General features: G+C 33.0%; 2 protein-coding genes and 1 pseudogene across 2 annotated transcripts; all 3 read left to right on the top strand.

The window, feature by feature from the left end:
- On the top strand, positions 1 to 1,015 carry LOC137649603 (pro-resilin-like). Its single transcript, XM_068382579.1, has 3 exons — positions 1 to 12; positions 345 to 431; positions 726 to 1,015. Exons 1-3 carry the CDS (start codon positions 1 to 3, stop codon positions 954 to 956), a joined length of 330 nt encoding a protein of 109 aa, XP_068238680.1. The 3' UTR covers positions 957 to 1,015.
- Positions 1,016 to 5,777: 4,762 nt separating this feature from the next.
- On the top strand, positions 5,778 to 11,042 carry LOC137649909 (cuticle protein 19-like; annotated as a pseudogene).
- Positions 11,043 to 15,847: 4,805 nt separating this feature from the next.
- LOC137649602 (pro-resilin-like) lies at positions 15,848 to 21,222 on the top strand. Its single transcript, XM_068382578.1, has 3 exons — positions 15,848 to 15,944; positions 20,791 to 20,882; positions 20,992 to 21,222. The coding sequence occupies exons 1-3, from the start codon at positions 15,848 to 15,850 to the stop codon at positions 21,220 to 21,222; spliced, it is 420 nt and encodes a 139-aa protein (XP_068238679.1).
- The last annotated feature ends 1,097 nt before the right edge of the window (positions 21,223 to 22,319 follow it).

Raw genomic sequence — 22,319 nt, 5'->3', positions numbered from 1 at the left:
ATGATCGCTAAGGTAAGACGCTTCAGACGATTTCCTTTGAATAGGATTATCTCCTAATGCTAGTTCTAATCAATTTAATTCCCATCAATATATTTAGTTTGAAAATGATTATGTATCATGTCTTGCACGTGCCGTTTACATATAGTTTTTTTCTCTTTTATTCAGGATTACTTTTATTGCTTAGTAACAATCACATTGAAATGCAGTTTCAATCTCTATAACAGTTCTGTTTTGAGTAATTAAACTGAAACTGCAGAAGAGATTTAACTAATTGAAAGGGTCTATAACTTTTATGATTCCATCAGAACAACATTTTTTATTCACTGTTGTTTTCTTCCTGACAGATTTGTTTGTTGTTGTCCCTTGTGGCTGCCGTCTTTGGTGGGCCCTCCCAGCCCCAGTATGGATACGCCCCTCCTCCATCTCACGAGGTCAGTTATTATTATTATTATTATTGCTTGCTAAGTTACAACTCTAGTTGGAAAAACAGAATACTATAGACCAAGGGGCTCCAATAGGGAAAATAGCCCAGTGAAAAAAGGTAACAAGGAAAAATAAAATATACCAAGAACAGTAACAGCAATAAAATAGATATCTCCAAAATTGAAATCTTAGAAAAAGTTAATAAATTCCTAATTCATAATTTTTTTGAAAGTATAAATCAAATTAATCAAATTCAAAATCATTGTTATAACATTTGATTGGAATTTGTCTTCTCCTGACAGGAACCAGCCAAGTACGACTTCAACTATGCCGTGAAGGACGACTACTCGGGCAACGACTTCGGCCACCAGGAAGCCCGTGATGGCTACGACACTCAGGGATCCTACTACGTGCTCCTTCCCGACGGTCGCCTGCAGAAGGTCTCCTACAACGTCAACGGGGACTCGGGTTTCGTGGCTGAGGTCACTTACGAGGGAGAGCCTCAGTACAATCCAGCGCCCTCTTATGCTTAATGAACCTGATTGCGAATTTAGAGATTATTTTCTATTTATCGAATATAATTAATAAAACATATTTTTATTAAAAGGCCATTTTTTTAAATTCCTATAAAGAAACATATTTCCAAAAAAATGTGGAATAAATTTGGGTGATAATAGTTTTAATTTTTAAACTCTCTCTCTCTCTCTCTCTCTCTCTCTCTCTCTCTCTCTCTCTCTCTCTCTCTCTCTCTCTCTCTCTATAGTGTGTGTGTGTGTGTGTGAGCGTGCGTGTATAAGAGAGAGTCTATGTACGAATCTTTCGATTTCCAAATTTATTATAAAGACATATTAAACATCAATTTCTGAAATAATAATCGGGCAAGTAATAAAAGTAAACGAAAATATGAATGATACATTTTTAATTCAATCTTCGCGACACGAATATGCGCAAACAAAATCAAGAGAAATGCAATGAAGTACTTTTCTGGATATATATATATATATATATATATATATATATATATATATATATATGCTTATATTTACATACACATATATACTGTATATGCTGTGTATATATATATATATATATATATATATATATATAAGAATTTATATAATGCATATAAATAAATATTTATATATATACATATTTCTCTCTCTCTCTCTCTCTCTCTCTCTCTCTATATATATATATATATATATATATATATATATATACCTGAACTAAATATAAAGTTTATGACCATTATTATTTCAAAATAATATAAACATATATGTTAACACTATGATACGAATTTGATAATTATTAAGTAACTATCTATTCCAATCAGCTATCATGTAAAAACAAATAAAATCAATCAAGACATGAAGGAACTTGTGAATTGTTTTCTCTATCTTACAGCAAGAGTATTGATAACATTGCCTCTATACCGCACGTGTTTCATACACGATCATTTAATCTAATAATTCTGTTTTTTTTTATCTGTCGCTCTCTCCCGCACTGATGACAGAATAAACCGTTTAAGCTTGCCATAGCATGTTTTACTTTGTTTGAATTTTTGTGCCATTCTTCCTCCCAACTGTTTGTATTTATATAAGCACGTTATCTGCTGAATAAACATGACTCGCATTCATCTCGCTTCTCTGTTAGCACTTCCTCGAGACCATCGCATGTTATAGATTGTTTGAATTAGTGTGACATTCTTGCTCTCAAGTACTTGTAAATAAGCTCGTTATCTGTTAAATAAACATGACTTGCATTATCTCGCCTCTCTGTTAGCACTTAACCTCGCACACCTCGTTAGGTATTTTCAAATGGATGTAAATGAACCGTCAGGAATAAGTCTTTCTTCCACAAAATCATTCCGTTCAATAACGCTATTTCTCTGCAATGACGAAAGGCAGGATTAATAGGATGAATGTAAACTCGTACTCTAATCAATTCATTTGTCTTTCTGTTATAACAGAGGCGTTGAAAGCCAAAGGTCTTTCTTGCTGCTTGTTAATAGTGGATGTTTACAAATGGGAGTAAACAACAATTATATTCATAGCAGATAAATATATCTGTTTTGAAAGCCATTTTGAATAAACAATAAAACCAGAATGTTCCGAATAACATTTGCATTCTAGAAAACCAATTAGCATCTCTAACCTGACGGAAAGAATGGTAAAATATCAACACTAAATATTTCATTTCTATTAAGGAATATGACTACCAAGTCTAATATGCACGGCGTCAATGACCTTCGATATCAGGATGCCAGAAAACTTCATAATTAATTCATTCTATTATACAATCTTTGAAGTTCAGATATGTTTAGGATCTTCCCTTCGATTTACCAATATTCATTGAAGACAAAAGTCTAAATCATATTGGTATCAAATGTGTATTTCAAGTTGAATAACATTTTATGAGCTTCCACGATAACGCGAGTACCACGTTTGAAATCGCCAGAAGTCAAAGGAAGTTTGAATTTCAAATGAATCATGGGAATGCGGTAACTGTAGATCTTGAGAGAGAGAGAGAGAGAGAGAGAGAGAGAGAGAGAGAGAGAGAGAGAGAGAGAGAGAGAGAGTGTGTGTGTAGAGGCTGCAGAAAAAAATTTCAAACCTTTGGCAGGAAAAGGCTTGACTAAGATGAGGAGACTTGAAGAAGACATGGGTGATTAAACAGCCTCATTATTATTATCATTATCATTACTATTATTACAAGCTAAGACACAAACCTAGTTAGAAAAGCAGGATGCTATACGCCAAAGGCCTCTAACAGGGAAAATTGGCCAGTAAGGAAAGGAAACAAGGAAATAAATAGACTACAAGAGAAGTAATGAACAATCAAAATTAAATATTTTAAGAACAGTAATAACTTTAAAATAAATCTTTCATATATAAACTATAAAGCATAAAAAATCAAGAGGAAGAAAAATAAGTAAGAATAGAATGCCCTAGTGTACCCTCAAGCAAGAGAACTCTATCCCCAAGACAGTGGAAGACCATGAGAAACTAAAATAGCGATAGAAATATTGTTGAAGGAATTGGAAGACATGATTAAATAATTAAGAAATTGTAGATTTTGAAAATTGATATCGTATGAACGTGATAAAGTTTAGCAGAGGGATTGTAGATAAAGTGTTTGCGGAGGAAATAGAATAAAGATCAAGAAATTGCTTGGAAAATGGAGTTAGTAACACGTAAAATAGAAAGTACAGGAATATTGCCAAATGACAAGGGAAATATAGGAAATTAGTTTTCCGATAAATATTCAAATTCAGCTATAAAACTGCAAAAAAAAATATAAACTTCAGAAATTTATTCTTAAAGGTTAAAGGTCGCTCATGAATGGCAGAGGCAATGAGACAGGGACAATGCCCTAACGACTAACCATGTATGAATATAATCAGCGCCCAGACCCCCTCTCCACCCAAGCTAGAACCAGGAAGGGATTCCAGGAATGGCTGCTGAAGACTGAGCAGGTAGAACTATGGGCTCCCCCAAACCCCAAATCTTAGTTCTAAAGGATGGTAAGGTTGCAGTCAGTACAACAAGAAACTATCGAGCTTGAACGGATCTCGAACCCCAGCCAAACAGATCACCAAGTAGGCAAGTTTCCAATAGGCCATCACAACCCACTACTCAGTTCATAAAGTTTTTTCACAAATGTTATGGGTCATTCTCTGAATCAAAGAATTGAAATAATATCGACGTGATTTCAGCATTACAGTACGTCACTTGAGTAACAGTATTTGCAAATATTAAGGATAGACAGAATCAACTGACCCAGGAAATCTAAAATCAGATGAATATCCTTCAAAGTATATCGTCGAAATATCTGTTACCATTTTATTTACTTCCTCAGTAAAGATACCTTGATACAAAATGCAAATAAAAATGTTTTTGCATGATTACACTGAGGCAACGTTGGTGTTGGGTGCTAACAGAGAGGAAGGTGAGTTCAAGTCACATTTATTCAACAGAAAACGAGTTTATATACAAGCAGTTGAGAGCAAGAATGTCACAAAAAATAACAAATCTAAAGCATGCAATTGCAAGCTTAAATAGATTATTCTGTTATCATTGCGGGAGAGAGATAAATTAAAAAAAGCAATAGCATTAGTATATGAGCGTGTATGAAACACGAGCGGTACAATACAGATACGAATGGATTTCTCTTCTAGATTTCAGATATCACTTTCCCAACGATCCAATTTCCCCATCAATAACTTCGTATGCAATTTTCATCTAACCAATACAGAGTACGTTACTATCGTTCCGAACTTTCGTGGCCTGTGCTCCACGATTTAGGTAAAAGTTTTGTGAAGGAAAAGTTATCTGAATGGCATTTTTATACATCCAATTTGCCTCTTATGAACTATGTTTAGAGCTGAAGGACCCTCGGGGTCTCAGGGGTTGAAGCCTACTCATGAATTACATGCGTCATCTACTCAAAGATTCTTAAACGCAACTCTTTTCCTCCTTTCAGTCTTAGATCCTTCAAATTTCCATGACACCACGTGTTTTTCAGTAGACGTCTTATAAACTGATACGTTTAAATCTCTATCAGAACATGTTTCGTTTGGAAAAGTACAGTATTAACAAGAAAGATTTGACGTAAGTATTATGTTGCATTTTTATAAGCCAACATTGGTTTACAAACTTAAAGCCTTTAAAATTTGTGAGGGAAAGGTTACACCATGAATCAAAAAAGGTGTACGAAATGTAAAAGAAAGGAAGTGATCCCTTCGAAAAATTAAATTAGGTTGATTTACAAGCCATAGATAAACTTTAGGCCATTTAATAAACTCCAGCCTTAGAATAGCAAAGTCAATTTGCTCAAAACCTGATTCACTAAGATAAAAAATGAAATATCCTTTTGTCTCGAGTAAGAAATGTATCTAAAACATACTGACAAATGCTATTCAAAAAGATTTTCTGACGTATATGGGTACAGTACATTCGACCTTCAAAGGAGACCATTAACAGTCGTCCGTCAAGGATGGGAGGGGCTCAATGGAAATTCCTTCTCTTTTAACCCCTAAGGACTTCCTTCCTCTTCTTCTCTCTCCTTCAGGCTTCGACCTCTAAGACCATACGACTTCCTTTCTCTTCTCCGTTATATAAAGGCGAGTATTCTATTCCCCGACATCACAGTCCTCTTCTCTTACACATCATGATCGCTAAGGTAACAAATAGGAAGCGTTGAACCGTTGTGGAATTCTTGGAATTCTTAGATGTACAGTTGGACACAGAAATTCCAGGCACCCGACTGATTGAGTGCATCCTTTCACACCCTTACTGGGTGGCGAGTAACCAAACAGATAAATTTCGGTTGAGATATGTGGTCGGTCAGGCTACATGAAGCTCTCCACTCAGTGTGACAAGGTGCACTTCTTCAGAGTGAGCTGTACTAGGAATTTCTGTATCTAACTGTACCTTTTTGAAGAAAATAAGTTTGCTGAGCTTCAAGTTTTCCAAACGATTCTGTTTTATTTACTTTATTCATTGGGGTTTATTATCCACATTTTCCGCTATATGTGAACCATGACTTGAAATGTACAAAAATTTAAATTTTCGAAGTTACTGAATTCAGGAAATATATTCCCAGAATATGAATTATACAAACCTAACTAATTCCTTTTTTCTTATAGATTTGTTTGGCTTTGGCCTTCGTTGCCACTGTCTTAGGCGCCCCATCCCAGCCTTCCTATGCCTACGCCCCTCAACCTACTCACGAGGTAAGAATGGAATTCTCGTAGGTATAAAAATGGTTCCAGCGATATGTAATTAATATCAGAAAGATTTAAACGTCAATTATTTCCATTATATGTACAAATGTAGGGTAACTTATTTAGTTCAAAAATATGATAAAAAATCTCATATTAAATAAAAAAAAGTACCCACTGATTAATGGACTGTTTATCTTATAAACATGATAGCCGAAATAATCCTCTAAAAGTTAGCATTAATAAATCTTCTTGTGCTGACAGGAACCAGCCAAGTACGACTTCAACTACGCCGTCAAGGACGACTACTCGGGCAACGACTTCGGCCACCAGGAAGCCCGTGATGGCTACGACACTCAGGGATCCTACTACGTGCTCCTTCCCGACGGTCGCCTGCAGAAGGTGTCCTACAACGTCAACGGGGACTCGGGTTTCGTGGCTGAGGTCACTTACGAGGGAGAGCCTCAGTACAATCCAGCGCCCTCTTATGCTTAAGACGTCTATTTATGAAAAGATGAACCGAAAATATTTATGAAAGATTCTTTTTTTTTCAAATAAACTATCGATAAGATGAATATCGTATTAATTTGCTTACCCTTCAATTCAGTCGTAGGCTTACAGTAATTTAAGACTAATACTCAAATTGCTTAATCTATTACTCTTACTGGTTTTTTTATCCACTAATCTGGATATATCTATCTATCTATCTATCAATGTATATATATATATATACATATATATATATATATATATATATATATATATATATATATATATATATATTAATAATAAATACACACACACACATATATATATACATATATATGGGAGTGTGTATTCATATATATATATATATATATATATATATATATATATATATATGGATAAATATCAACACAACATCGTGCTCAAATAGAAATAAATTTCTATCTCATACTTGGGATCGAACCCTAGCCCTTCTAATGAAAGGCCAGGTCGCTTCCAACCATGCCACGATAGGCCAATCAATCTATATATATATATATATATATATATATATATATATATGAATATATATATATATATATATATATATATATATGGGTGTGTGTATTCAAATATATATATAAATGTGTATACAGTATTTGTGTAAATCTATACATACCTATATACACACATATATATGTATAGGTACATATATATATACATATAAATACACACACATATATAGATATATATATATATATATATATATATATATATATATATATATATATATACACGGAAACACACACACACACATATATATATATGTATATATATATATATATATATATATATATATATATATATATAAATTTATATATATACGGATAGAATGGTGTGAGAGCCAGAGAAAGGATAGTAGCTGTAAGCAAATTGTTTAGGGATAGGGAAATGACGTAAAAAGAAAATCCAGAAACTGGTAATTGAGTTTGAAAGTATCTGCAAGAGTAAATAGAAAAAAAAGAGGAAAGGGATGAAAAGAATTGGAAACAAAAAAATTGGAGTAATGGAAGAATTGAAGTGTTTTATACTTATATAAATGGTTGAGGACAAGATGAGAGAAGAGGTGAGTTAAAGAATAGAAACAGCTAGAAATGGAACAGAATGTGTGCAAGAAATTTGTAAGATACTTGAGCTGTCAATGGAAGCCAAAGTGGAAATGAATGAAGAGATTATGAAACCATCTATATCTTATGAAAGTGAAGTATGAATGTTGAATGTGAATGAAAGGAAAGAGGATGAACCTATTGCAAAAACCTGTTTGTGAAGTGTGAACGGTGTAAGAAGAGCTGACATGGTGAGAATGTGGAGTAAAGCAGTCCAAAGGGTTGGCATTGGTGAAAGATGAACTGGTCTTTTCATGTGGTTTGGTATTGTGAAAGGAACAGACAGCTACATCTTCGTGGAAAGATTGTATAAATTAAGAGGTATTGGGAGGTAAGATGAAGATGGTTTGGGTATGCTCATCGCACTCCCCAAGAAAGATTAGCTCACCAGACTTTCAAATGGGCTCCACAAAGCACTACAACAATTGGAAGACCCAAGCCTACATGGCTGAGGGCTGTGAAGTGTGAAGTAGATGATGAATGGAGAAGTATTGAATTAAAAGCTCAAAAGAGAGACGACTGGTGAAATCTAATCGAGGCTTTTTGCGTCAATAGGCGTAGGAAATGATGATGATGAGAAGGATGCGGTAGGAAGAGAGGAGAGGCTCTAAAAGATTGGTTAGATGATGAGAAAGACTTACTGGAAAGGAAAATACTCGATATCAGATAATGCACGAGTGTGTCTACTCTTGGTGGCCGCGATATAAAGGGCTGAATGGTGTAATGTGTCTAAGAGGGTTCGATACTTATGTCATGTACTGTACATTTAGGACTCTACTAATGCTATGGAATTTTTAATGAACTGGGTCATTACTCTGATTCTGTAGTTAAAGGGTGAATTCTTCAGTGGCTTGAGAATCTTTCTATGGAGCCATCCACTTGTCAAGAAGAGCAGTTTATTGTTGAAGAATGGAGAGCAACATCTTTTTCTCAAAAAAGAAAAAAAAAGAAGAAAAAAAATCTTTCAAAAGACTTTACACAATCATTTATCAACATCTATGAATATTCACAATGGACTGTTGTTCATCTTAGATTAATTCTTATTAGGTAAACAGTATTTTTTGCAATGTGTATTTTGCAAATAAACATATATTAGCTACGTTTCGTCATAATATCATTATGTATTTCCCAATGGAACTTGTTTAAGATAAGTGGAATCTAAATACAGATTAACGTTCAGTTTCTAAATGTTCAACTGAGTTAGTATTTAGGAATGGCATAAATCTTTACTGTAATCCCCACCTAAAGGATTTTTGGATGAGTACAGCAAACATTTTTCAGTTTTCTTTTCTATTTCAGTCTGTATTTGAAAATAGAAAAAATATTTTTAATCTTTCTTTTAAGTTTATCATACTTTTACAAGGACGTTGAACATTTAATTGAATCACTTGTTTCTACCTGGCTTCCAAGCACTTATTTACAAACAGATAAAGTTCAATCCTTTTCCATTAGATGTGAAAACTGTATAAACAAACGATGTTTTACATTGCTAGATTCAAGTAATGACTTATAAAACTTAAAAAAAGATATGAAGAATGAACAGGAATATTGTTTTTTGCCTGAGCTTTGAATATCTTTAATATCACTTATCAAGTTCTGCTAAATATGTGAAATGTGAAATATATCCGAAATATTTCTAATCAAATACTTATAAATAGAAACAGTGAGAATTTAGGAAATCTTTCTTCAGGCCATTTGGCCTCAAATCCTATTAGGAGTCTTTTTAAGCAATGAATTAAACCATTATCAAGAAGTGTTGGGAATTTCGTCATAAGGAATTAAGAGTGTAAACTTTAACGGTATTTCTATATATATATATATATATATATATATATATATATATATATATATATATATATTGTCATTATCGCTTTCCCCTAGCACAGATAACTTGTTAATACCTGAATTTATCAATCGCCTTAAAATTTTGTGACCTTTCGCGGAAACTTGTTATAAAAGCTCGCTGTTTGTGGAAATAAAGTCAATTACATTCACTCCGCTTATCAGTTAATACCTAACTGGTGCCTCCGAACAAGAGAAAGTATGAATATAAGAAAAGATCCCGATTAATAAGGATAATCTGTATAAAGTATTAGAATAACTATAAAAAGCACAATGATAGGAGAGGAGAAAGGCTGTTATGTGAATACGACAAATTAGTAGACTTTAGGTTCGAACCAAAGAACATCTTGAAGATAGAAGATAACAGTAATAGCCATCCGGACACGCCTCGTGAAGACAAGCAAATATTAATATCACAAAATAAAATGAAAATAGCACTTGGAGACTGTTATAAATGTAAGCAATATTGTCCCCTAATACGTGCATAAATAGCCAAAGACTAAGCTCAATATGTAGTCCCAGAATGATTCCACTCTGGAGCAGTGTCAAGGACAGATGGGTGGAGTAAGAGAAGGTCTTAGTTCTCTGAGAGGACCTTTCTCCAGTAATCCAAGTGAGTCTTAACTCCTCCTTCTCCGACTTCACGTATATAAGACCATCTTGCAGCTGTGTTCTATCATATCCCATTCAGAGAACTCATCATGATCGCTAAGGTAAAGCAAAGCTAACTATTTATTTTTGGAATATGACATAACTCTTGTTTCTGTGAAAGCATTTCATAGCAATAAGATATAATTTTAAAGAAGTTTCATTAATATCTATTCAATCATCGAAAAGTAACTACGATGCTTCACATTTAATTCCTGTTTTATAATCATGCAGGAACCATATAAGTGATAAACTTAACTGAAAGGAGTCTACATTAATGAAGTAATTACGGTTCATGAAACCATGACCATTATCAGTTTTGACACTAACCATGTTCCATTCCTGTCAGGTTTGCTTGTCTTTGGCCCTCGTGGCTGCTGTGTTTGGGGCCCCCTCCCAGCCCCAGTATGGATACGCCCCTCCTCCATCTCACGAGGTCAGTTATAAATCAAAATAATTACATGTCATTATTCATAACTTCAAAACAATTGAAATGGTAACAAAGTTTAAGGTATTCATTGAATAATATTTTCGTAAACTGACAGGAACCAGCCAAGTACGACTTCAACTACGCCGTCAAGGACGACTACTCGGGCAACGACTTCGGCCACCAGGAAGCCCGTGATGGCTACGACACTCAGGGATCCTACTATGTGCTCCTTCCCGACGGTCGCCTGCAGAAGGTGTCCTACAACGTCAACGGGGACTCGGGTTTCGTGGCTGAGGTCACTTACGAGGGAGAGCCTCAGTACAATCCAGCGCCCTCTTATGCTTAGGACGTCTACAGCATTTAGGGGACGATGATGCAAAACTATTTATCTGAATAAACTATTGTTTTTAAAAGAAAAATGTTTTAATTAACAATATCCTAATACTCTATCAACATCATCTCCTCCTACGCCTATTGACGCAAAGGGCCTAGGTTAGATTTCACCAGTCATCACTATCTTAAGGTTTTAAATCCATATTTCTTCATTCATCATCTACATCAAGCTTCATAGTCCTCAGCCATGTAGGAAATAAAAGGGAAAGAAGACAAAATGTCACAACGCTCAGAGGAAGACTCCACTATCTGTTTGACAACCTCTACATTGGAAGTACAAAACATTATTCATAATACAATTACTTGACTGAGTAGGCAGAAAAAAAGAAAAAGAAAGGGAATTATTATTTCTATTATTATTATAATTTTTATTATTATTATTATTATCATTATCATTATCATTATCATTATTATTATTATTATTATTATTATTATTATTATTAAAGGGAGGAAATTAACCAGCCCAATAAGTCAAACTTGACTCTTATAAAGCTGGGCCGATTAACATCGGGAAGAAAAACTATCATTTATATTAATCTTAAATATATTAATAAAATAAAATATATATTAAATATAACGCATGAAGAAAAATAAATTGGGGTAATAATCTGTAATAAGTAAAAATTTACATCTTATATGAAGGATATTTATATTAATCTTGAATAAAAGAATGAAATAAAATATATATTAAATAAAACGGATAAAATAGATAAATTGGGGTGAATATCTGTGATAAGTAGAAATTTAAATCTTATAAGGATATTTATATTAATCTTTAATAAAATAATAAAATAAAATAGATATTAAATATAACGAATAAAAATAAATAAATTGGGGTAAAAAAAATCGTTGATAAATGAAAATTTAAATGTTATCTATAAGAAAGGGAATAAAAATCAAACAATATGGCCTTGAACTATGGAAATCATTTCCACCCACCCTCTCTCTCTCTCTCTCTCTCTCTCTCTCTCTCTCTCTCTCTCTCTCTCTCTCTCTCTCTCTCTCTCAATTGCAATTATAAAGGTAAAAGGTTACAAAAGGAAATGTTGCTTGCAAAATATATGAAAATAAAATAATATGAAAACCTAAGGAGTGACAAATGGCGAAATACGAGAGATTCGTTATACGTTTTCAAGGTGCACCAAATTGGCTTTGTTTACCAAGAATCTAAGAGATAATAATGGTAGGGATTTTTAGTTAAGAAAACGAGAGAGAGAGAGAGAGAGAGAGAGAGAGAGAGAGAGAGAGAGAGAGAGAGAGAGAGAGAGAGAGAGAGAGAGGATTTCTAAGGATTAGTCTTATATAAAGCAGAACTTAATATATATATATACAGTATATATATATATATATATATATATATATATATATATGTATATATATATATATATATATATGTATGTATATATATACACAATACTGGTCCTACCAGAATTAACTTTAATATCATATGCATCAGAAACTTGGAGCATTACCAAAGCCTTAGAAGCTATTTACAGCTCAAGTAATTATGGAAGGAGTAATAATAAGAATAACACTAGGAGACAGAAAAAGAATAACATAGATACAAGAGCAAACTAAAGAAGAGGATATTCTAACAACATGTAAGGGAAAAAAATGGACAAGGGCAGAAAATAGATGAACATTAACAATAACAGAATGGGTCCATAGTCATTGCAAACGAAGCAAGGAAAGGAAGATAAGAGACGATGGATTGATGAACTAAGAAAGTTTATGGGTATGGACTGGCATGGAAAGACCATTAACAGACGCAAGCAAAAGGACATGTCTGAGGTCTTTGTTCTGTAGTGGACTACTAACAGCTGATGATGATGACGTAGGTGGGTGTGTGTTTGTATATATATATATATATATATATATATATATATATATATATATATATATATATATATATATATTTATATATATAGATACATATATATATATATATATATATATATATAGATACATACATATATATATACACATATATACATATACATACATACCTATAAATATATATATATATACATGTATACATATATATACACATATATACATATACATATATATAAGATACATATAAATATGTGTATATATATATATGTATGTATACATGTATATATAGATATATATACATATATATATTATTTATATATGTATATGTATATATGTATATATATATATATGTGTGTGTAGGTATACATGTATATTTATATATATAGGTATGTATGTATATGTATATATGTGTATATATGTACGTATGTATATATATATGTATATAAGTACGTAAACATGTACATTATATATATATATATATATATATATATATATATATATATACTGTATATCTTCCCTTCAAGGATGGTTACCTATCCAGACAGTTTTAGAGAATACTTAAAATCAAATCTTAAGTCAAACAAATTTCCTCACTGGGCTATTTTCCCTGTTGAAGTCCTCGAGCTCATGATATGCTAAATGTTATATGTAAAATTTTTAACATTGTGTTGATCTCCTCAGTTGTTCCATATTATTGGTGTATAGGGATAATAAAACCCATATTTAAGAAAAAAGGATCCCCTGACGACCCAGATAACTATAGGGGTATCACACTACTGAGCTGTGTAGCGAAGCTTTTTACCGCTTGTGTCAATAAAAGGTTGACTGATTATATTGACAGCACTGGTCAACTTGGTGAGGAGCAGGCTGGTTTCAGGGAAGGATATAGTACTCTAGATCATATTTTTGTATTGCATTCACTTGTTAATTTCTATCTCCATCGAAAAAAGAGAATATACTGTTTGTTCGTTGATTACAGAAAAGCATTCGATTTGGTTGACAGGTCGTCCTTGTGGGGAAAAGTAATCTCACATGGCATTAATGGTAATGTTATGGCTGTCATATATAATATGTATAATAATGCAAAATCATGTGTAAAGCAGAATCACAAAATTTCTAACTTTTTCGAATGTAACATAGGTGTAAGACAAGGTGAGAATCTTTCCCCATTACTTTTTGCCATCTACCTAAATGATTTCGAGTCTTTTCTTAGCGGGGGTTATAATGGGATGGATATGTGTTCAAGGGAAATAAATGAAAAATTAAGTAGTATTGACATAGAAATGTTTTTGCGTATTTACGTTTTGCTTTATGCTGATGATACTATTGTAATGGCTGAATCCCCAAAGGAATTACAAAACGCCTTAAGCAAAGTAAAAGAATATTGTGATACTTGGAAACTTCAAATTAATGTTTCCAAAACTAAAGTAGTTGTATTTTCTAGAGGAAAAGTTAGAAATGTCCCGAATTTTAAATATGGTGAGGAGAGCATCGAAATTGTAGATGATTATATTTACCTTGGTACTACGTTCAATTATAATGGTAAAATGGATAAAGCTATTAAGAAACAAGTCATTCAAGCACGTAGAGCATTATTTAGTATGTTAATTAAATGTAAAAAACTTGAATTACCCATTGATATCAACTGTGATCTATTCGATGCTCTAGTTGTACCAATTTTGACTTACGGTTGTGAAATATGGGGTTACCACAAACTAGATCATGTTGAAGCATTTCACAAGAAGTTCATGAAAAATCAGCTCTGTGTGAACAAGCGAACAGCAAACTGCATGGTATATGGGGATCTTGGCAGATTCAAAATTGAAATATCTATTTGCAAACGGATGATTGGATTTTGGTTGAGAATTGTAAAATCAAAGGCGTCTAAATTGTCAAATGTTTTTTATCGTTTTCTTAGAATTCTATACGAGTCGAATGAGTATAAGTCTAGTTGGATCCATAAAATTAAAACTATCCTTGATTCATGTGGTATGTCAAATATATGGGAGCATCCAGAAAATTTCAATCACACGTGGATAATAAATAGCCTAGAAATGAAACTCAAAGATATAGAGAGACAACAGTGGTATGCAGAAGTAGAAAGAAATATATTGTGTAGTAATTATAAACTTTTTAAGACAGAATTTGGCCAAGAAAAGTATATTATAAATTTAGATACTCCAGAAAGAATTGCCCTTAGTAAATATAGGTGTGGTACCCACAAACTTCCTGTAGCAACTGAAAGATATTCTAGGCAAGAGAATCAGCACTCTTGCACACTATGCAACGGCATTGAAGTTGGGGATGAATACCATTATGTTTTAGTTTGTCCTGTGATTAGAGAAATAAGAGAGAGATACCTAAAGCCCTACTATTGTAGAAGACCTACCACTTTTAAATTCAGTCTGCTCCTCAATACAAGTAATGCTAGAGAACTGAAAAGACTTGCAAGGTTTGTTAACCTTATAATGTCTTTATTTTAGATTTAATACTTTCTAGGATTTTCATTATTCTGGTATTATTTTTCAATGTATGTACTTTCCTTTGTCAGAATACCTTTTATGCGTTAATTATGTACTTACTGAATATATGTGTACATAAATATAGTTGTAATCTATTGGTCTCTTCTTTTTGTAGTTTTTGTGTAAAATATATATATCTGTGTAATTTTGTAATTCTCATACTCCGGAAGGGGTCGATAGAATAAAATTTGCCTTTGCCTTTGCCTTGCCTTTGCCTTAGCATCATGCTTTTCCAACAAGAGTTGTATATAGCTGAGTTAATAGTAATAATAATAATAATAATAATAATAATAATAATAATAATAATAATAATAATAATAATAATAAGAAATGAATCCTTTATTGGCATGCCAGAGATCCCATTCGTTCCTCACGTCAGACCACGAGCAAAGGAAAGGCAATGTCAAGGACATATGATGGGCGTTGTGACAGTGAAGAGCGTCTTTGGGAGGGAGGACCTTTCTCCTGCAGCCACAAGAGGCTCCTCCCTCTTGGTCTTGGACTAGACCTATATATATAGCCACGTTCAAAGACTATCATCGCACTCCACTCCGAAGACTCACCATGATCGCTAAGGTAAGACGTTCCAGACGATTTCCTTTGAATAGGATTATCTCCTCATGCAGGTTCTAATCGATTTAATTCCCATACATATATTCAGTTTGAAAATGATTATATATCATGTCTTGCATGTGCCGTTTACGTATAGTTTTTCTCTCTATACCAAGCTTACTTTTATTGCTTAATAACATTCACATTGAAATGCAGTTTCGATTTCTGTACCAGTTCAGTTTGAGTAATTATACTGAAACTGCTGATGAGATTTAACTAATTAAAAGGACGCCCCTTTTAGTGGAGGGTTTTTAACTTTCACAATTCCATCAGAACAACATTTCTAATTCACTGTTGTTTTATTCCTGACAGATTTGTTTGTTGTTGTCCCTTGTGGCTACCGTCTTTGGTGGCCCCTCCCAGCCCCAGTATGGATACGCCCCTCCTCCATCTCACGAGGTCAGTTATAATTGGAAATCTTAAAAAAAGTTAATAAACTCTAAATTCATAATTATTTTGAAAGTATGAATCAAATTAATCAAATCCAAAATCATTTGTTATAACATCTGATTTGAAATTGCTTTCTCCTGACAGGAACCAGCCAAGTACGACTTCAACTACGCCGTCAAGGACGACTACTCGGGCAACGACTTCGGCCACCAGGAAGCCCGTGATGGCTACGACGCTCAGGGATCCTACTACGTGCTCCTTCCCGACGGTCGCCTGCAGAAGGTGTCCTACAACGTCAACGGGGACTCGGGTTTCGTGGCTGAGGTCACTTACGAGGGAGAGCCTCAGTACAATCCAGCGCCCTCTTATGCTTAAGACGTCTATTTATGAAAAGATGAACCGAAAATATTTATGAAAGATTCTTTTTTTTTCAAATAAACTATCGATAAGATGAATGTCGTATTAATTTGCTTACCCTTCAATTCAGTCGTAGGCTTACAGTAATTTAAGACTATTACTCAAATTGCTTAATCTATTACTCTTACTGGTTTTTTTATCCACTAATCTGGATATATCTATCTATCTATCTATCATGTATATATATATATATATATATATATATATATATATATAAATATATATACATATATATATATATATATATATATATATATATATATATATATATATATAATAATAAATACACACACACACATATATATATACATATATATGGGTGTGTGTATTCATATATATATATATATATATATATATATATATATATATGGATAAATATCAACACAACATCGTGCTCAAATAGAAATAAATTTCTATCTCATACTTGGGATCGAACCCTAGCCCTTCTAATGAAAGGCCAGGTCGCTTCCAACCATGCCACGATAGGCCAATCAATCTATATATATATATATATATATATATATATATATATATATATATATATGAATATATATATATATATATATGGGTGTGTGTATTCAAATATATATATAAATGTGTATACAGTATTTGTGTAAATCTATACATACCTATATACACACATATATATGTATAGGTACATATATATATACATATAAATACACACACATATATAGATATATAAATATATATATATATATATATATATATACACGCAAACACACACACACACACACACATATATATATATATATATATGTATATATATATATATATATATATATATATATATATAAATTTATATATATACGGATAGAATGGTGTGAGAGCCAGAAAAAGGATAGTAGCTGTAAGCAAATTGTTTAGGGATAGGGAAATGACGTAAAAAGAAAATCCAGAAACTGGTAATTGAGTTTGAAAGTATCTGCAAGAGTAAATAGAAAAAAAAAAGAGGAAAGGGATGAAAAGAATTGGAAACAAAAAAATTGGAGTAATGGAAGAATTGAAGTGTTTTATACTTATATAAATGGTTGAGGACAAGATGAGAGAAGAGGTGAGTTAAAGAATAGAAACAGCTAGAAATGGAACAGAATGTGTGCAAGAAATTTGTAAGATACTTGAGCTGTCAATGGAAGCCAAAGTGGAAATGAATGAAGAGATTATGAAACCATCTATATCTTATGAAAGTGAAGTATGAATGTTGAATGTGAATGAAAGGAAAGAGGATGAACCTATTGCAAAAACCTGTTTGTGAAGTGTGAACGGTGTAAGAAGAGCTGACATGGTGAGAATGTGGAGTAAAGCAGTCCAAAGGGTTGGCATTGGTGAAAGATGAACTGGTCTTTTCATGTGGTTTGGTATTGTGAAAGGAACAGACAGCTACATCTTCGTGGAAAGATTGTATAAATTAAGAGGTATTGGGAGGTAAGATGAAGATGGTTTGGGTATGCTCATCGCACTCCCCAAGAAAGATTAGCTCACCAGACTTTCAAATGGGCTCCACAAAGCACTACAACAATTGGAAGACCCAAGCCTACATGGCTGAGGGCTGTGAAGTGTGAAGTAGATGATGAATGGAGAAGTATTGAATTAAAAGCTCAAAAGAGAGACGACTGGTGAAATCTAATCGAGGCTTTTTGCGTCAATAGGCGTAGGAAATGATGATGATGAGAAGGATGCGGTAGGAAGAGAGGAGAGGCTCTAAAAGATTGGTTAGATGATGAGAAAGACTTACTGGAAAGGAAAATACTCGATATCAGATAATGCACGAGTGTGTCTACTCTTGGTGGCCGCGATATAAAGGGCTGAATGGTGTAATGTGTCTAAGAGGGTTCGATACTTATGTCATGTACTGTACATTTAGGACTCTACTAATGCTATGGAATTTTTAATGAACTGGGTCATTACTCTGATTCTGTAGTTAAAGGGTGAATTCTTCAGTGGCTTGAGAATCTTTCTATGGAGCCATCCACTTGTCAAGAAGAGCAGTTTATTGTTGAAGAATGGAGAGCAACATCTTTTTCTCAAAAAAGAAAAAAAAAGAAGAAAAAAAATCTTTCAAAAGACTTTACACAATCATTTATCAACATCTATGAATATTCACAATGGACTGTTGTTCATCTTAGATTAATTCTTATTAGGTAAACAGTATTTTTTGCAATGTGTATTTTGCAAATAAACATATATTAGCTACGTTTCGTCATAATATCATTATGTATTTCCCAATGGAACTTGTTTAAGATAAGTGGAATCTAAATACAGATTAACGTTCAGTTTCTAAATGTTCAACTGAGTTAGTATTTAGGAATGGCATAAATCTTTACTGTAATCCCCACCTAAAGGATTTTTGGATGAGTACAGCAAACATTTTTCAGTTTTCTTTTCTATTTCAGTCTGTATTTGAAAATAGAAAAAATATTTTTAATCTTTCTTTTAAGTTTATCATACTTTTACAAGGACGTTGAACATTTAATTGAATCACTTGTTTCTACCTGGCTTCCAAGCACTTATTTACAAACAGATAAAGTTCAATCCTTTTCCATTAGATGTGAAAACTGTATAAACAAACGATGTTTTACATTGCTAGATTCAAGTAATGACTTATAAAACTTAAAAAAAGATATGAAGAATGAACAGGAATATTGTTTTTTGCCTGAGCTTTGAATATCTTTAATATCACTTATCAAGTTCTGCTAAATATGTGAAATGTGAAATATATCCGAAATATTTCTAATCAAATACTTATAAATAGAAACAGTGAGAATTTAGGAAATCTTTCTTCAGGCCATTTGGCCTCAAATCCTATTAGGAGTCTTTTTAAGCAATGAATTAAACCATTATCAAGAAGTGTTGGGAATTTCGTCATAAGGAATTAAGAGTGTAAACTTTAACGGTATTTCTATATATATATATATATATATATATATATATTGTCATTATCGCTTTCCCCTAGCACAGATAACTTGTTAATACCTGAATTTATCAATCGCCTTAAAATTTTGTGACCTTTCGCGGAAACTTGTTATAAAAGCTCGCTGTTTGTGGAAATAAAGTCAATTACATTCACTCCGCTTATCAGTTAATACCTAACTGGTGCCTCCGAACAAGAGAAAGTATGAATATAAGAAAAGATCCCGATTAATAAGGATAATCTGTATAAAGTATTAGAATAACTATAAAAAGCACAATGATAGGAGAGGAGAAAGGCTGTTATGTGAATACGACAAATTAGTAGACTTTAGGTTCGAACCAAAGAACATCTTGAAGATAGAAGATAACAGTAATAGCCATCCGGACACGCCTCGTGAAGACAAGCAAATATTAATATCACAAAATAAAATGAAAATAGCACTTGGAGACTGTTATAAATGTAAGCAATATTGTCCCCTAATACGTGCATAAATAGCCAAAGACTAAGCTCAATATGTAGTCCCAGAATGATTCCACTCTGGAGCAGTGTCAAGGACAGATGGGTGGAGTAAGAGAAGGTCTTAGTTCTCTGAGAGGACCTTTCTCCAGTAATCCAAGTGAGTCTTAACTCCTCCTTCTCCGACTTCACGTATATAAGACCATCTTGCAGCTGTGTTCTATCATATCCCATTCAGAGAACTCATCATGATCGCTAAGGTAAAGCAAAGCTAACTATTTATTTTTGGAATATGACATAACTCTTGTTTCTGTGAAAGCATTTCATAGCAATAAGATATAATTTTAAAGAAGTTTCATTAATATCTATTCAATCATCGAAAAGTAACTACGATGCTTCACATTTAATTCCTGTTTTATAATCATGCAGGAACCATATAAGTGATAAACTTAACTGAAAGGAGTCTACATTAATGAAGTAATTACGGTTCATGAAACCATGACCATTATCAGTTTTGACACTAACCATGTTCCATTCCTGTCAGGTTTGCTTGTCTTTGGCCCTCGTGGCTGCTGTGTTTGGGGCCCCCTCCCAGCCCCAGTATGGATACGCCCCTCCTCCATCTCACGAGGTCAGTTATAAATCAAAATAATTACATGTCATTATTCATAACTTCAAAACAATTGAAATGGTAACAAAGTTTAAGGTATTCATTGAATAATATTTTCGTAAACTGACAGGAACCAGCCAAGTACGACTTCAACTACGCCGTCAAGGACGACTACTCGGGCAACGACTTCGGCCACCAGGAAGCCCGTGATGGCTACGACACTCAGGGATCCTACTATGTGCTCCTTCCCGACGGTCGCCTGCAGAAGGTGTCCTACAACGTCAACGGGGACTCGGGTTTCGTGGCTGAGGTCACTTACGAGGGAGAGCCTCAGTACAATCCAGCGCCCTCTTATGCTTAGGACGTCTACAGCATTTAGGGGACGATGATGCAAAACTATTTATCTGAATAAACTATTGTTTTTAAAAGAAAAATGTTTTAATTAACAATATCCTAATACTCTATCAACATCATCTCCTCCTACGCCTATTGACGCAAAGGGCCTAGGTTAGATTTCACCAGTCATCACTATCTTAAGGTTTTAAATCCATATTTCTTCATTCATCATCTACATCAAGCTTCATAGTCCTCAGCCATGTAGGAAATAAAAGGGAAAGAAGACAAAATGTCACAACGCTCAGAGGAAGACTCCACTATCTGTTTGACAACCTCTACATTGGAAGTACAAAACATTATTCATAATACAATTACTTGACTGAGTAGGCAGAAAAAAAGAAAAAGAAAGGGAATTATTATTTCTATTATTATTATAATTTTTATTATTATTATTATTATCATTATCATTATCATTATCATTATTATTATTATTATTATTATTATTATTATTATTAAAGGGAGGAAATTAACCAGCCCAATAAGTCAAACTTGACTCTTATAAAGCTGGGCCGATTAACATCGGGAAGAAAAACTATCATTTATATTAATCTTAAATATATTAATAAAATAAAATATATATTAAATATAACGCATGAAGAAAAATAAATTGGGGTAATAATCTGTAATAAGTAAAAATTTACATCTTATATGAAGGATATTTATATTAATCTTGAATAAAAGAATGAAATAAAATATATATTAAATAAAACGGATAAAATAGATAAATTGGGGTGAATATCTGTGATAAGTATAAATTTAAATCTTATAAGGATATTTATATTAATCTTTAATAAAATAATAAAATAAAATAGATATTAAATATAACGAATAAAAATAAATAAATTGGGGTAAAAAAAATCGTTGATAAATGAAAATTTAAATGTTATCTATAAGAAAGGGAATAAAAATCAAACAATATGGCCTTGAACTATGGAAATCATTTCCACCCACCCTCTCTCTCTCTCTCTCTCTCTCTCTCTCTCTCTCTCTCTCTCTCTCTCTCTCTCTCTCTCTCTCAATTGCAATTATAAAGGTAAAAGGTTACAAAAGGAAATGTTGCTT

Source organism: Palaemon carinicauda, chromosome 11 (assembly GCF_036898095.1).
Source record: "Palaemon carinicauda isolate YSFRI2023 chromosome 11, ASM3689809v2, whole genome shotgun sequence".
NCBI classification, from domain to species: Eukaryota; Metazoa; Arthropoda; class Malacostraca; order Decapoda; family Palaemonidae; genus Palaemon; species Palaemon carinicauda.
The sequence above is the reverse complement of the archived record's forward strand: the minus strand, read 5'-3'. Positions and strand labels throughout refer to the sequence as shown.

Excerpts from the sequence above, each read along its gene's own strand:
- LOC137649603 (XM_068382579.1), top strand. Across the intron at positions 432-725 it reads CCCCTCCTCCATCTCACGAG|GAACCAGCCAAGTACGACTT; the intron begins GTCAGTTATTAT and ends TTCTCCTGACAG.
- LOC137649602 (XM_068382578.1), top strand. The coding sequence starts at position 15,848 with ATGTCAAGGACATATGATGGGCGTTGTGACAGTGAAGAGCGTCTTTGG. Across the intron at positions 15,945-20,790 it reads GAGGCTCCTCCCTCTTGGTC|GTCAGGTTTGCTTGTCTTTG; the intron begins TTGGACTAGACC and ends TGTTCCATTCCT. Across the intron at positions 20,883-20,991 it reads CCCCTCCTCCATCTCACGAG|GAACCAGCCAAGTACGACTT; the intron begins GTCAGTTATAAA and ends GTAAACTGACAG.